General features: G+C 51.0%; 6 protein-coding genes across 6 annotated transcripts; 3 read left to right on the top strand and 3 right to left on the bottom strand.

The window, feature by feature from the left end:
- Positions 1–165: 165 nt before the first annotated feature.
- Positions 166–1638, top strand: BO87DRAFT_316498 (uncharacterized protein; the record flags this gene model as incomplete). The annotated part of the gene is made up of 1 exon (XM_025619732.1): positions 166–1638. The coding sequence occupies one exon, from the start codon at positions 166–168 to the stop codon at positions 1636–1638; it is 1473 nt and encodes a 490-aa protein (XP_025476242.1).
- Positions 1639–1754: 116 nt separating this feature from the next.
- sur2 (sphingosine hydroxylase) lies at positions 1755–3915 on the bottom strand. Its single transcript, XM_025624033.1, has 2 exons — positions 2746–3915; positions 1755–2687 (listed from the first exon to the last, which is right to left on the bottom strand). The coding sequence occupies exons 1-2, from the start codon at positions 3434–3436 to the stop codon at positions 2101–2103; spliced, it is 1278 nt and encodes a 425-aa protein (XP_025476241.1). The 5' UTR covers positions 3437–3915; the 3' UTR covers positions 1755–2100.
- A 363-nt stretch (positions 3916–4278) lies between these two features.
- Positions 4279–6041, top strand: BO87DRAFT_379431 (translationally-controlled tumor protein). Its single transcript, XM_025624032.1, has 4 exons — positions 4279–4691; positions 4911–5196; positions 5267–5426; positions 5485–6041. The coding sequence occupies exons 1-4, from the start codon at positions 4677–4679 to the stop codon at positions 5567–5569; spliced, it is 546 nt and encodes a 181-aa protein (XP_025476240.1). The 5' UTR covers positions 4279–4676; the 3' UTR covers positions 5570–6041.
- A 55-nt stretch (positions 6042–6096) lies between these two features.
- BO87DRAFT_341691 (putative C6 transcription factor) lies at positions 6097–10012 on the bottom strand (the record flags this gene model as incomplete). The annotated part of the gene is made up of 7 exons (XM_025620710.1): positions 9628–10012; positions 9038–9570; positions 8948–8987; positions 7860–8892; positions 7491–7807; positions 7371–7441; positions 6097–7315 (listed from the first exon to the last, which is right to left on the bottom strand). Exons 1-7 carry the CDS (start codon positions 9838–9840, stop codon positions 6097–6099), a joined length of 3426 nt encoding a protein of 1141 aa, XP_025476239.1. The 5' UTR covers positions 9841–10012.
- A 478-nt stretch (positions 10013–10490) lies between these two features.
- Positions 10491–11584, bottom strand: BO87DRAFT_365983 (RNA-binding signal recognition particle subunit SEC65; the record flags this gene model as incomplete). Its single annotated transcript, XM_025621820.1, has 2 exons — positions 10981–11584; positions 10491–10885 (listed from the first exon to the last, which is right to left on the bottom strand). Exons 1-2 carry the CDS (start codon positions 11405–11407, stop codon positions 10491–10493), a joined length of 822 nt encoding a protein of 273 aa, XP_025476238.1. The 5' UTR covers positions 11408–11584.
- Positions 11585–12482: 898 nt separating this feature from the next.
- BO87DRAFT_399995 (aminotransferase, class III) lies at positions 12483–14147 on the top strand (the record flags this gene model as incomplete). Its single annotated transcript, XM_025625490.1, has 5 exons — positions 12483–12495; positions 12546–12866; positions 12925–13271; positions 13348–13800; positions 13887–14147. 5 exons carry the CDS (start codon positions 12483–12485, stop codon positions 14145–14147), a joined length of 1395 nt encoding a protein of 464 aa, XP_025476237.1.
- Between the last annotated feature and the right edge of the window lie 1408 nt (positions 14148–15555).

Below are 15555 nucleotides of genomic sequence, written 5' to 3'. Positions count from 1 at the left end.
ATTGTGTAGAATGAGTATATAAGCCCCTCCACAGTTTCGTGAAGCTGTGCCTCTGGTTCTCTAGCAGTCCATTATTTCTTATTCTTAACCTATCGTGGTTGACCCTCGACTGTACGGTGCCACAACAAGCACCACTACAAACAGATGTCTCACCAGGCAGATATCATGCCCAGGAAACTTGTTGAGCGCCGCAACCGTATTATCTATCCGTTATCAGTCACTCAGCTCGACCAGCGGGATCTGACTTCGATAGTTGAGATCCTCCTCATTGATAGCGAAAAGGATCGTGCGAAAGTCGCGTACCTGGGCCAGTATCGAGGCTACAGAACGTCTAAGAACATCAAAACTGGGATTCAGACTCTTCGATGGCAACTGCAAGCAAACGCTATGTTCCGATTGCTCTTCGGCCCCTCCAAGATCGTCCTCTGTGAGATGCACAAAGGATTCAATCCCTGGATTATCCACAGCCTCTTCGAATTACTAGTCAAAGAGGTGACATCGTTCTTGGATGAGCTGTACTGGTTCCTGGAGTATCTCAAAGACGATGTCAAGGAGATGCTGCGCGCTCTTAATTCGATCGCCGGCATGTGGTGGTGTCCTAAAAGCAGGCACGACCTTCCTCCTTTCCATGCGAGGTATTACCAAGAGAACCGTTGCGAGGCGTGTATGCTTGCGCGTGTTGTTGCTAAGGCTCCCGATCTGCAAAATCTTCACGCCACGCTTCTGAGTCGCACAAGAGAAGATAGGTCTGAAAAACACCCTGAGCTTCAGAAGTTCGTTGAAGTGGCCATCAGTATAACCGGATTTACCCCTGATATGCTTCGAGATGGGATGGGATTGGCAGCCAGAGCCAGAGCAGCCCGAAAGGCAGCACGCAAATTCGCGAGAAAACAAATGAAGGGGCCAAGACCAATGCGCTATAAAGGGAAAAAGAAGAGAACCCATTGTATAACCATCCAGTTGAAGGCAGAAACGCCCGAGGAAGCGGAAAAAGAGCGAAAAGAAATTTTGGAGATGTTGGCACGTCTTAAAGGCGAGCCCTCCGAAAAATTGGACGATCTTGCTAATGACATGGCTAGAGAATTCAAGTGCGACGTGGAACGCACAGTCAATGCTAAAGATGAGAAGCTCCCAGACTATGCGGACAACGAGCAAGTGTCAATGTCTGCACCTAGCCATCATCTTGTTAGTCTTGTGAGTGAAGCGGAAGTCAGTGATTGTCTATGGGAGGACCCGAGCATCAACGGCGAAGAAACGGACATGACGCCTGCACCCAGCTACCATTCTAACCTAAACGGTGTTGGGTCACAAGAGCCTCCGGTTGTAGGTGCCAACAGCTTGAATAGCACGGCCTATTGTCCGCCCACAGTTGCGACTGGATCATCCAATACAGACCAAGCGACTGATATTCGATCGCGCCTCGGTGACGATGAACCCATACTTTCTATTATTGAGGAGGCTCGCAGAAGTAGCGACAGATTGCAGGTGGAGGCCAAGAGCAATGGATCGGCAATCCCTCGACTCATGCCTGATACGCCAGGGAAGAAATCGGTGAAGTTTGCAGCGCCCAGACATGTTGCACCTGTGCATGGGAGCCGCCTGCCCCAGAACTTCTTGAGGTTCAGAACGTCGTCATGATCGTGTCAAGGGATGCAATATTCGAACCACGCGAGTTGCTGAAATTTGCTCCATGCTCGTATAACGTTATTTCAGGCGCACCCATAATCCGCGATTACTCAGTTTGCTGTAAGTCATTAGAATGGGGTAGAAGTGAAATTTATACAGATTATTTAGTAAAGACAAGAATTGAGTGGAATGAACAGAAGGGAAGTGCTCGTCAATTTCCAAATCTCCGTGGTCATGCAGGATGCCCGATTAGTAGATAACCCGAACAGTAGGTAGGTGGGTGAAAAGACATTGTACAAGTCCGTAGCAGGTTCTCATCAACCTGGCTATTAATACAGCGTAAAGAATAATGCAGTGAACAGACAGCGAAGTAGGAAGTAGGAGGCGTCCCGCAACTCCAAAGACCCCCGCTGGGCGGCGAAGACAAAAGGTGAAATAATTATTACAACGAATTATGAAGGCAAAAAGAATTGACTATAGGACGCTGCTGGCGACGGGGTGGTTTACGCTTCGAAAACCATCGACATGAGGGGAAAGCGTGACGGTCTTTCTGCGGCGAGAGCGAGTGGACTCTGCCGGTCCTTCTTGGGGAACAGCTGCAGGAGTGACACTTCCGGATGCCGGAGTATCAGCACCCGAATTGGTGGCGGAGCTAGCATCGTTGTCAAGCTGCTTCTGAGCAGATTCACGGGAACGTTCGTAACGTAACTTCACATCGCCCTTCCACTGAGTACCGAACCAACGATCCCAGATTGTGAAGAAAGGCTGCGAAAAGTTCGTCTTGATTCCCCAGCTTTGGTGGTGAATATCATGGTAAGCGGCATTGTTGGATGTGAAATGCTGCAGCGGATCCCAGGGGAAAGCATAGCCGCAGTGATCGTCAACCGTTTTGATGGTGGAAAAGGTGAAGAACCACATGCTCTGGCGAGTCGACATCCGGGCTGTCAAGAATGCGACGCCAGTGCCAGCAGTATCGAGAAGGAATCCTTCAACGGGATGGTTGTAGAGAGCGCCGAAAGCATAGGGAACGTATAAGCGATGGTGGCGGGAGTGGAAGGTCACTGGAGACTGTCAATCGATTGCCCAAAGCCGGAATGACTCGAAGAAACTATGACTTACCATAAAGCCACCGGTTCAAATGCATCGCGCGGTGCAGGAAGTACTGCCAGGTATCGACGACGCAAACGCCCCAGATGAACTGCAACGCGGGGACGAAGAACCAGTAGATGAAACCAGCCGTAGAAAGTTCCCAGCTGGTGAAAGCAGGGACCACCGCTTCTGCGCCACTCTCCAGAATAAGGGACTGGGTAAATTGAGGGTAATGCCCGCCTGCAATGGCGCCTCCAAGCATTCCCCAGCCCTTATGCGACAGATTCTTCCCTAAACCCATAGCATCAATACCAAAGAGAGCCAGCAGGTGAGGCAGGCCCCTTTGCATGAGGCGAAGACGGCGAGCCCAAACTGCCACATCATATGCTTCTTTACCCAAACATTCGGGCTCATCCAAATAGCTCACTGCCATGCCCGCGATTGTCTGAACTACTTGCTGGAGCAGAACATCTCTCACTACTTCCCAGCGCGTGACTCGGTTTCGCTTCAAAACCTCCGCGGGGGTGTGTAGGCGATATTGAGGGAAGTAATCGTTGACATCGATAAAGTGATATACCATGGACAAGGCCCAGTAAGCAACGATGGGTAAGATCAAAGCGAGGATATTGTCAGGTATCGGAGCAAGAACCGGCGGGCGGGGAGTCAAGGTATAGGTCGGAAGAGGGGGGAGGTCAAAGACGACCGACGCGTTGGTAGCCATGATGGGATGAGGACGATCGATCGCCAGGACTATGCAAATCAAGAATTGGGAAAGGTTATTCGACAGACCTACCGCATCGGTCGCGGAGATCAAAGACGGAAAGGAGATTCGAATGAAAGAGAAATGAGATCGCAATCACAGTCGGATGCAAGTAGGGCAGTGAGAGGTTCCTGGCGCAGGCCAAAGATATAGCAGGAGATTTAAGGGCCCGTGGGACAACGCAATGATTATGGACCGGCGATGGCGAGATATCTGATCGGGGATCCTGGTCAGGTCTCCAAGGCCCACCAAAATCAGGGGACGCAAATGGCACCAAGTGCCGAGGAACCGATGGGGTAGTGGTGAGGGATTAATTAGAAGGGAGGGTTCAAAAAGAATGACCGCGAGGTTCAGATTACCATCGACTGTAGCAGTAGTCAAGGAATCCAGCACCGGGAGGAAAAAGATAACAATAGTCGAAGGGCGGCCAAAGGAGTGTCTACCGCGAGTTGGAAGGTCAAGACGGAGAGAAAAGTCACGGGTGGAATTGGCAAGCAGGAGTGGCGCCACGGGATCGTGAGGCCGACCGATAGCTGCACGATGTTGTACTAGTATGTATTACATTATGTGATACCACGATTCAGTATGATGTTACTATGAAAGTTTATTGTTATGTATCAGTAATATACCACTGTATGTTACCCGACAGAAGACCCTTAGCCACAGTAATTATGCCTCAGGCATGAGGATATCTGGAGTGGGAAGATCGGATGCCGGGGCCCAACTGAGTAACTGACATGTCAGCCGAGCTAGAATAATACTACCCCAACATCTAACTACAGAGTAAAACCAATTCCCTTAAAGAAAAGGATTGATGCCGCCGTAGTCTGGACTCACAACCTTGTCCTTCATTTTCTTTTTTGCCTCAATTTTTTTTTCCTCATCGCCTGTCAGAATTTGCCATCGGGGCAATGGACGAAAAAGACACCAAAAAAAAACGATGATTGGGATCTTTCTTTTTGGGCCAGACGAGTCGACCAGGCCCAAATGGGACTAGCGGCAAGCGGTGCCCCTCGAGCGACGGAAAATCGACCGTGAAAAAAACCCCACCACGAGAAACTGGAAAGGAAAAGCGCCACTAAATATTAATCTTCATTTTTCCCCTCCTTCCCCTTCTTCTCCTCTTCCCTCCGTCTCTCTCTCCTCACCTGCCACTTCTCTCCTCCTGTGACTTCGTCCACTTCTTCATACACCCGCCAAAATGATCATTTACACGGTTCGTATACCCTTCTGAGTCTACCTCTGTTCTTGTTGCGATCGTCCAGCAATGCAAGGATGCGTGAAAAGAACAACAAACGGTTGCATCAATCCTGCAGCCTTGTTGCGTCTCCTCTGCTTCCTTACCTGCAACCATTTTCATCATCATTATTATCATCATCATATCCTCGCATTTGAAATTTGCATGCCTCTAAATTACTGACGTCCGTCCTTATAGGATATCGTCTCCGGCGACGAGGTTCTCGCCGACACCTACAAGATCCAGGAGGACCCCGAGAGCAAGCTCCTCTGGACCTGCGACTGCCGCAAGTACCTCAAGAAGAGCAACGAGGACTTCCAGCTCGAGGGTGCCAACCCCTCCGCTGAGGGCGGTGATGATGATGCCGGTGGTGAGGGTGAGGCCGTCATGGTCCACGACATTGAGGACCAGTTCCGTCTCAACTGGCTCAAGACCGAGGAGGGCCTGAAGCCCTCCAAGGATGCCTTCAAGGGTCACCTCAAGAGTATGTTCTCGCACTTCTGAGATACGGTTCAGTTATTTCACCCCAATGCTAACGAGTCTACCCTGTACAGGCTACGTTAAGAAGGTCCTTGCCAGGCTCACCGAGACCGGTGCTTCCAAGGAGACCATCGATGAGTTCAAGGCTGGTGCCGCCGGTGCTGTCAAGAAGATCCTTGGCAACTACGACAACTACGATGTTATGATGGGTCAGTCCATGGACGGTGATGCTATGTACGTTGATTCTGCCATCCATCTTCTGGCTGCAACTAAAACTAACTTACCGAACCAGGCACATCCTGATTGACTTCCGTGATGACGGTGTCACCCCCTACGCTACCCTCTGGAAGCACGGTCTCCAGGAGGTCAAGGTCTAAATTCAGACACTGCAGTCATGCGAATAATTGTTGTCATGAATTGAAAAAGAAAGAGAAGAGACACTGAAAATGCGATCTCTTAATACGAGCAACCAAGGGTCCCCGGAAATTAGCTGTCCAGGAGTTTGGACTCCTGGGTTCCCGCTAACGCGTCCCTTCTGGCTATTGCTAATTATCTTTCCCTTCGCCTCTTGATATAACATCATGCTCCTGCGTCGCATATCTTCTGCGTCCTTCTTGATTAAAGTCACGCCTCATGAAATCCATAACTGTTACGTCTTCTTTTATTTCTGATCACATATTATTCCATCGTCTAGCGGTTCTTCCGTTTGACACATAATCATCTTCCAACCTCAAGACACTGAATCCAGTTGTAACAGTTGATCTCAACCTCAAAGATGAGTTCAATCAAAAAAGTAGAAGAATAGAACCGCTATATACACAATAATCGAGAACTAAATTTATACCCTCCAACCAACCAACCAAACCCCTCCAATTAGACATACATTAAGTACTTACTAAGTAAATCAACAATAACCCACCCCATCAGACCCCCTCACCTCCCCCATCCCAACCTCATTACCACCACCACTACCACTACCAACACTCCCAAAACTACCCCTCCCCACACCACCACCAAGCCCCATCCTCGAAGGCGAAGCAGCAGCATTAGCATAAGCCACACTGCTCAAATCCCCAAACTCGAATCCCGTGACCGGATCCAACTCCATCAACTCATCCGCCACCGGCAGATGCTGCCCGAAGACAGCGTCCCACTGGTCCCAATCGAAGTTTAAGTTTGGATCCACCATTGATGGCGGTGTGGGGGCCCCCGGGATGGGTTGGCTGGTGGGTGAGATGGCTGTGTCCATGAAGGACGGAAGAGGAGCTGCTTGTATAGGACCAGGAGGAGGGGTATTAGTTGGTAGTTGTGGTGCTTGCTGCGGCTGCGGGGTGTTGTTGAAGGTGCTGGCGAAGATGTTAGGGTTCAAGGGGGCGATGCTTTCGGGGGAAGAGATGGGGGAGTTGCTGGTGAGTGGGGAGGTGGTAGTGTCCATGGGGTATTTGGGGGGTGTTGGGGATTGAGGGAATGGAGGAGGAACGGTTCTTGATTGCGGGCTTGGGAGGATAGGAGCAGGGGCTGGAGGAGGGAGTTGATAGCGGAGAGAGCTTGGACGGGAGTTGTTATTAGTGGTAGCTGGGTTGGGGAGCTGGTGGGAGCGAGTCATGTTGTAGAACATTTTGGAGAAGTCGGTGAGTTGGCGGCGGGTGGTAACGGCGGAAGGAGGATGGTAGGTTGAGGGGGAGGGACTGCCGCTGGTGTAGCAGGGGTCGTTGTTGGCGTAATCTTCAGGGAGAGACGTGACGCCTGCTTGGATCTGGGCTTGTTCGGACCATAGTCTGTGAGGATCCAGGCCGGCTTTTTGCCATGCTTTTTGGCGTAGGCGTCGGATCATGTCCCATGCTTCGCGGCCGCCGTCTTTTAGGGGTCGTTGGGTTGAGATGCCGTCTTCGCCGCCGACGACGCCGCCGTCGGGGCCTGTCATGGAGAAGATCTTGTCGATGTAGGCGCGGGATTTGGGGGCCTCTGGGCTGTAGGGGCGTTCGTAGAGGTCGATGAGCATGATCATGGTCGCGTGCATTGGTTGGTGATTGCCGGGCCAACTCCATTGGAAGGGTTGGAAGTCGGGGTCGGTTGCGAGTGAGACGAACTTCTCCATGAAGCCATGGCAGTGGCGGAGTGCGCTGTGGTTTGTTAGTGGTTTGTGTCTTGTTTCTGTGGGGCGATGTTGGACAATACCTCTGTCTTGCAGCCGGCCAAATTCGACTTTTGGCGTTCTTCAGGAAAGGCTGATAAGCGACGCAAAAAGCCTGGTAGGTTTGGTTAGCAGGATTATCGGTCCATTTGAAAAACACTCACTTTGTCTATGAAAAGAGACATGAGGATCCTAGCCCACTTGTGGAAAGATACAAGGACAGGCGAATGGTACTGCTCTGCACATCCATTGGGCCCATCCGCCGGCATTTCGGTGCGGGAATCTGCTTGTGAGGATAAAGACCATGATCTAGTAGATGACACTGGAGACGAAGTATCGAGCGAGTTTGCTTCTGGTATCCGGTTGATGATAGAGTTCAGCTTGTATTGCAGATCAACCAATATAGACCTCAGCTCCTCCATGTCCCTTCGCGTGACGGGTTTTGTACCAAGCTGAATCTTCATGATCCGGCGAACAGCGCCTGCAGGGTTGTTAGATCTCATAACCTATAGATGTTTACTTCAGATACTTACGAGCCATCGTATACTTGCCCTTGGCCGATAGGTAGTATACGTTAACCATAGAAGGTCCTCCACATACGGTTGGGTCATCCGGGTTATCCGGTGGCCTCATGCCGGTCATGACAAGCCTCTCATACTTCTCAGCAGCGGGAGTTCCAAGAAGCGTGTCTTTAACCTCGCTGGTCTCGCGAACATCCCAGTAGTTCTCATCACTGACCAGGGGAGGCAACCCGCTGGACATGGCCACCACGCCGTCCATGTGTACAATGTGCCACCATATACGGCGACGGTATTCCGCGTCGCTGGGGCCAATGCCGAACTTAGCAGGATCCCGATGCAAACCCATAGTCTGGGCCACCCTCATGGCAAGACTGATGAAGAGACTACTAGTCAGAGGCTCTTCCTCCTTGGAAAGGATGGTCTGGACCAGCAGATATGCAGATAAACCTTGCATGGACGGACTGCGAGGGAACGATATCTTGGATAGCCAGCGCGTTACCTCCTCACTGTATGCCTTGGACAGACCTGAGCGGGATGACACGTTGAACTCAGCCTTGATTGTTCGTATTGAGACAGTGACGGAACCGCCATACCAGATGGCATAAAGCAAAGGGATAAAGGATGGGTCAGGGCAAGACTCCCCAGAGTAGCTACTTGAATCATACCAATCCCAGAAGGAGTTGTAAAGCTTCAGAATGGTAGGTGGGTGCACAACTGGGGTAATGGCGTGTATTCCAGACATAAATCCTTTGTACAGGATATGGCTCTGTCGTTTTGTCGGCATGTTCTCAAGCATCTCTGGCTCCACTATCTTGTCATTCACAGAAGGCGATTCGCTTGACGGAAACAAAACAGACTTCTGGAATGTCTGTACTCTGCTAAGCTTCTCGGCAGGCTCGCTGACACCGTCAGCAGACTCTTTCCACTGGCGTCCCGGTGTTGTAACCATAGGTTCCGTTCCCGCATCGTCAACGGGGCTCTCATGGAAGGCTGGTTCGTTGTGCGATCGATTCTGATCCCTGAGCAACTGATTGAGCTCATTTATCTAGTGGTACTTAGCATAGTCCTTCAATGAGAGGCTGGGAACTTCTTCAGCATACCTCATGAGAAATATAAGCCCAATAAGTCGTCCCGACGTATCTAACCCATTGTCAGTACAGAGCCCTCCCGACCACATAACAAAACCATACCTTGATCGCCCTCCATCCTCCAAGCTCAAATGGCCAAGATTCAAGCTCCCCACAGGATCCACCAGATCAGTAGCATGGCCCGCGGGGATAGGAAATTCGTCGCCACTAGACTCAGCCGCGCGACGCGGACTATCCGGACGGGAACCAGCAGTTGGCTTTAAGGCCGCAATATTGCTCAAACGAGGATCACCCTCAGCCGGCTCGAGTTTCACATTTGGTGCCAGCCGTTGCTTTCCTGCGACATCCGGCGGCTGATTCGTCTTGCTCAGCCTCTCGATCATCGAGGTGAGTTTATCCAAACGCGCCTCAATGGCTTGCGACCGTTGTTCGGAAGCTCCACTTTGCTTCAGATGACCGTAAATAGATTGTATATCATCGATATCCTCCTCTATAGGTCGCGACGACTCCCTCCTCCGCTTGACGCCATGTCCGTTCTTCGATATGCTCGAGCGCGACTCCGTATCCTTCTGTGGCGCCGCATCGTAGACGCATTCGGTACCGTTTTTCACGCAGTTGCCGCAAATCGGGTGGACCTGTAAATTTGCTTGTCAGACCAGTTCAAGACTCACAAACAGTCTAGGGCTATGCACCTTGTCGCATTTGACCTTTCGCCTCCGACAAGTGTGGCAGCTGTAGCTGGCGCGATTGCGGGTGATTTGACGGCCCCCAGCCTTCCCAGTCTTAGGAGCAGCAGAAGACGAAGAGCCCGAGGCAGGGGAGTCATAGCTAGAGCGAAATTGGGATCGGGGGGTTCCGTTCATCTGCCCATAGCCGGGCAGAATGCTCGGTGGGCTTGTATTCATGGTCCGTCGGTCGCAGTGGCGGGGTTCTATGATCCATCGACAGGACGCAGGGAGTGGTTCATGAGGGAGTGCACATGAGTGTCAACCCATGTATGTGAGTCGCAACTACTCGGGTGCCGATCGAACAATTGTGCGCTTGTTGGAAAAATAAAACGGAAGCAACCGCGCAGTGATTGAAGCTGAAGCTGAGAGGAACAGCGGCGGAGGATGACTCTGGGGTAAAAGAGGCCGCGGTTCTACTTATCGGCGATTGCGCCGGCTCGGCCAATGACAGCGACCATATACGCAAGACGGTCGGATGGTCCTCCCGAGAAACTCGGAGTGATTTGGATTGACCCATGATTATTTACTGAGAGGTGTGAGGTCTTGCAGAGCATGGTCTAGGTACGCAATAAATTTTTTGGGAATGATCTCCGCAGAATAAAGTAGAGAAGCGACGGCTGCCATCCGCTGCGGAGACGGAAGATGGCACCTGACAGCTACATCAATACCACAAACCAGACATGTCCCCACTCATTGATCATTTCATTCGACTTGGTATCAAGAGAACAGCAGAGATGCCCTCTATACATGAATCATCATAACGCCTTTCGCCCGTGCCAATGCAATCAAAAGCCTATGTACCACATGAAGAAACACCGACAAGTGCTTCACGCCTTGCCCTTCTTCTTATCCTTCTTCTTCTTTTCGCTGCCTCCAGCAGACGGACTTCCACCCATGCCCCCCATTCCCCCCATTCCCCCCATTCCTCCCATCATTCCCGCCAGATCCGGCATTCCAGGTATCTGGGGCATGCCGGGCATACCCTGCATGTTCTGCATCTCAGCCATGGCGTCCTTGAGCGGGTTATCGCTGACTCCACCACCGCTGTAGGCCGGAGAGTGTATCGGTAGAATCTTTCCTATCTTCCATCCACGGGGAGCGGCGGGCGCAGCAGGCAGTTTCTCGGGCATGGGGAGCCCTCGGATTCTGAGACGGTAGGGGGATTCTTCGGTGGTAGGGTGAGCCTTAAGGTATTGCGCCACGAGGATGTAAAGGTGGTGCTCTGTAGTCATGGTTAGACAAAGGAAACTGCAATCAAGCCTAATGAAAAGTGGTCGACTCTGATAGTATCCTGCGAACAGGTTGGGGTACACTGACTGTTCTTGATTCTCGAGTTGACCAGCTTCCCGTCCTCGTTCTTCAGCAAGACACGCACACGTCCAGGGTTGGCCCAGTCCTTGGGATGCAGCTTCTCAGGCTCGAATCCGACATTCAGTCCCAACATCTGCACCGCATCGACAATGTCCCTCGCTAACGGGTTCTCAACCGCCAGCTCACTTCCAACCTTGCGGCCCTCCGCGCGGGACCGCGACTTGTCGAAGTATATCGGGTACAGGCATTGATAATGCTTGGGGATCTCGCGCTGGGGTTCAGGAGCGGGCCTCATGGGTACTGAGCCGGACATAGGTACTCCAGCTCCAGAAAGGATGGACTCATTGGCGAAGTTGGCGGGCGAGGAATCGGAGGGAGCAACTTCCTCCGGGTCAGAGTCGTACACCTCCTCTACTTGGGCGTGTCGTGACATGATTAAGACTCAGTATAGGTAATAATAACAGCGTAGAAAAATATGTATAAGATTAAGACACGCTAATGTGTCCGGAGCGGAAGGTTGAGCAGGTGGGCTGTTGTAGTGAAGCCGTGGTGGCCTTTCTGTGCGGCAGGGAGTTTTAGTGGCCAACCAACTGCGGAGCGGAGAGCTTTGTCCGCCCACCGCCCGCATCGCAGCGGAGATAACCATCACTACTACATGCAGCCCTTGATTTGCTTCTGAGCAACTGCTCTATTATGTACCGTATAAACCTCACCTTTGTTTGCTGCAGTCGATGCACATGATCATGCCTTGACATTGTCGCTTTAATAGGTCCTGCACGCCGAGCTTTACATCCCACATTGCCTTTCTGGGCTCAAGGGTTACATTGTGTTAGGCCAGCTTATTACCTCCATGACTCCCGCATAATTAGGGTTGACGATGAAAAGGATATGCCAGAAAGGGGTCGACTTCAGCATTGAGGGCAAAATAGGGCACCAAGCCAGAATAGCATAACCATAGATTATCCAGCGATAGAATCCTGATTAACATATCCAACAAAGTTCTATCTGATAATATATAAGCTAGCACAACATGTATAGACAATAGCATTGACGTATACTTGATGTTCACTTGAAGGCATGGTGTAGCAACAAGTCGTCGCAGTGCGTCCCCTTCAAGATCCATCATAAATAAGCCAAGATGTTGCATCGCCATAAGCGAGGGAGATTGCTCATCTCCGCATTAGCAGTAGATGATGGAGAGATGGACGACTCAAACGAGCACGATAACCACCATCAAGTCGGAGATCGGCCCGTCGGCGGAGACGGCCAACCATGCGCTCGGCTTCCCAGGATTGGGTTGCCGGCTCCCCGCCGGACTCCATCCCCGCTCCTCCCCACATCTTGAGTCACTGCGTGATATCAAGAAGAAGGAGCAGTCGACAGGGCTTATCGCAGGCATAAATAGCTCTGCATCATGCTGCAATCATGGCTCCAGAATTATTCATCCAGCTCTATGCACTCAATATACATTTGATCTACTCAAACGGCTATCTATATCCTGTTCAACCATGACCAAATCAGGTACGTTCTAACTAGTAGTATACCAGACAATCTTAATCCCTTGTTCCCAGCTCACGAAAGGCCAGAGACAGCCACCCATAGCTCCGTCCTCCACCGTGATACCCGCTACGTTCCAAAGAAAGCTATCGGCGGTAAAGGCAGCTACATCTTCCTTGAAGATGGCACCAAGTTTCTCGACTCGACCGGTGGTGCCGCCGTATCCTGCCTAGGCCATGGCCATGAGGAAGTCAGCCAAGCGGTGATTGACCAGATCAACAAGTTGTCATACTGCCATACGGCATTCTTTGGGACAGAAGCATCGGAAGAGCTTGCTACCTTCCTTACCGAGTCGACTGGTGGCAAGCTCTCGAAGTTGCTCGTTGTGAATTCCGGTATGTTAACACACTTACTCTGCACGATATCGCCAGAGAAATACTCACATTATCTCAGGCTCTGAGGCTGTCGAGGCTGCATTGAAACTAGCTCGTCAATACTTCGTCGAGCTACCCACCCCCCAACTACAGCGATCCAGGTTCATTGCCCGGAAGCCCTCCTACCATGGCGTCACCTTGGGTGCCTTGTCAGTAGGCGGACACATGATCCGTCGAGAGCCTTTTGAACCCATCCTAGCAACCAACTCATCCCACGTTTCGCCTTGTTACCCCTACCGAGGTAAGAAAGCGGGCGAGTCCGACGCGGATTACGTTGCCCGACTAGCAGCAGAGCTCGACGCAGAATTCCAGCGTGTCGGACCAGAGAATGTCTGCGCCTTCATTGCAGAGCCAGTTGTAGGAGCGGTAAGCAAGCATCTCTCAACAGACTCATCTCTTCCACAAAAAGCTCAGCAACTAACGCAAGCACCCATCAAGCCAGGCCCTAGGCGCCGTTCCCGCCCTCCCAGGCTACTTCCCCGCCATGAAAGCAATCTGTGAAAAGTACGGTGCGCTTTTCATCTTAGACGAGATCATGTGCGGCATGGGACGCTGTGGCACCCTCCACGCCTGGGAACAAGAGGACGTAGTTCCCGATATCCAAACCATCGGCAAGGGACTCGGAGGCGGATACGCACCCGTCTCTGGTATCCTCATCAGCGAGAAAGTTGTCGGAGCCCTCGACAAAGGCACGGGGGTGTTCCGGCACGGTCAAACGTACCAAGGCCATCCTATCGCATGTGCTGCCGCGTTGGCCGTGCAAAAGGTCATCAAGCGGGATAACCTGCTCGAGAATGTCAGGAATATGGGTAAGTACTTGGAAGAAAGGTTGCGGGGTAGCTTAGAGCAACATCCGTATGTGGGCGATATCAGAGGGAAGGGGCTGTTCTGGGGTGTAAGTCATTCTTCTCATTCCAAAGTTCTTTCGACCATTAGTGTACTTGAGGTTTGGGTGAAGACTAATATATCATGTATCTGCAGATCGAATTTGTCAAAGACAAAGAAACCAAAGAGCCATTCAGTCCGGACAAGGGCGTGGCGTTTCTGATCCAAGAGACCGGGTTGAAACCGGAGTATGGGGTGTCGTTGTATGCTGCTAACGGGACGGTGGATTGTATGAAAGGGGACCATATCATTCTGGCGCCGCCGTATAATATCTCCAAGGAGGAGATCGATATCATCGTGGATACGGCGGTCAAGGTGCTTGATGTTGTTTTTGCGAAAGTTAGTGCAGCTCAATGATGGGATATGGAATTGCTTGCAGTAGACTCTACTGCTAAGGATACGTACGCAGTTGTTGCGATGGTGCATTGACTGATTGCATCAGCAGTCAATGCGAAGGTCCGTCTGTCTTGTTGAAGGATGGAGGGTAGTCAACTGGATCCATTTCAAGGAGAATACAATTGATGTCTCTTTATAATAATACAAAAAAGCACTAAAGCATCCGAGTAGAAAGAACAGAATCAAAGCCACAGCCATCTCGGTCTCACGTGTGTGGATTTGTGCGGGTAGTCAACATTGCTGCTAAGAAATGTGTGCTGCTGAAGCCATTGCTATGGGATATGAGAAGAAGAATTCGAGCAAAAAGCAAAAGCGTTCAACACAGAGTCCGCATTTCGCTATTGTGCCATCAGCTACGCTGATCACACCAACTAGGTCGCGTTCCAGAATTCTCTGTATGCCGATCGGAGTTCCTTGAACTGATAATACTCGGGAGACATCAAATTGAGGTAGTTTCCGGGGTACTCGGTTGCTTTCAAGGCATGTAGGAACATGTCAAATCGCGCTTTCTAATACGTCGGTTCCTAGCGGCCTTCCTCCCGGTATAAGGAAGCGCCCTCGTGCGCTTTCACGTGTCCCTGGCTGATGATTCGTGATTCTCCGCCATGTTGTCACCCATGTAATCTCTCCGGTAAGTGGATAAGTAGTCTTGCGTTCTGGCGAGCCAACTCGACACCGGCGTTATTTCCTGTTATCATCTCGTCTTTCACAGCTTCCACGCGCATTTCATCGGCTTCAAGGATTTCAGAGGTTCAATATTGATTTTCGACAACATTACAGCAGTTTGCTCGTTCGTCTGTGTAGATCTCAAAGTCAGCAGGAGCAGGGCCTTTTGATTTCTTGGAGCGTTTTCTTTGTGAAGAAGGAAAAGTTTATAAAAGGGAAGTATGAGTAGAGTAGGCGTAGTATGTGGACAGAAAGCAAAAGGGAAGGACCCAAGCAGAAAGAATTAAGCTTCTTGATATGTTCCACTTGAACTTCACTATTTCCTCACTGAACAAATTACCCAGCACAGCTCAAAAGAAACGAAAAACTCATAGTAGAGTGACATGCCTGTAAGCCTTCCGGTAGGCCAAGCCTGATCCAAGGGCTTAATCATTTCATGTTGAGCCTTGGGGAGTACTGCGTGAGACGACAGGAAGAGAAAAGTGAAGTTTGCAATCACCATTCACTGTACATTCACTTGCTGTGTTGCTACTTCACTTTGCCCCCTCTGCTGATTACTCCTATCTCCTCTTCCATCTCCTCTCCCATCTCCTCTCCCATCTCCTCTTCCATCTCCTCTCCCATCTCCTCTCCCATCTCCTCTCCCATCTCCTCTCCCATCTCCTCTCCCATCTCCTCTCCCATCTCCTCTCCCATCTCCTCT

The sequence above is a fragment of the Aspergillus neoniger genome, assembly GCF_003184625.1.
Source record: "Aspergillus neoniger CBS 115656 unplaced genomic scaffold BO87scaffold_33, whole genome shotgun sequence".
Classification (NCBI taxonomy): domain Eukaryota; kingdom Fungi; phylum Ascomycota; class Eurotiomycetes; order Eurotiales; family Aspergillaceae; genus Aspergillus; species Aspergillus neoniger.
This window is presented reverse-complemented; position numbering and strand designations above follow the sequence as displayed.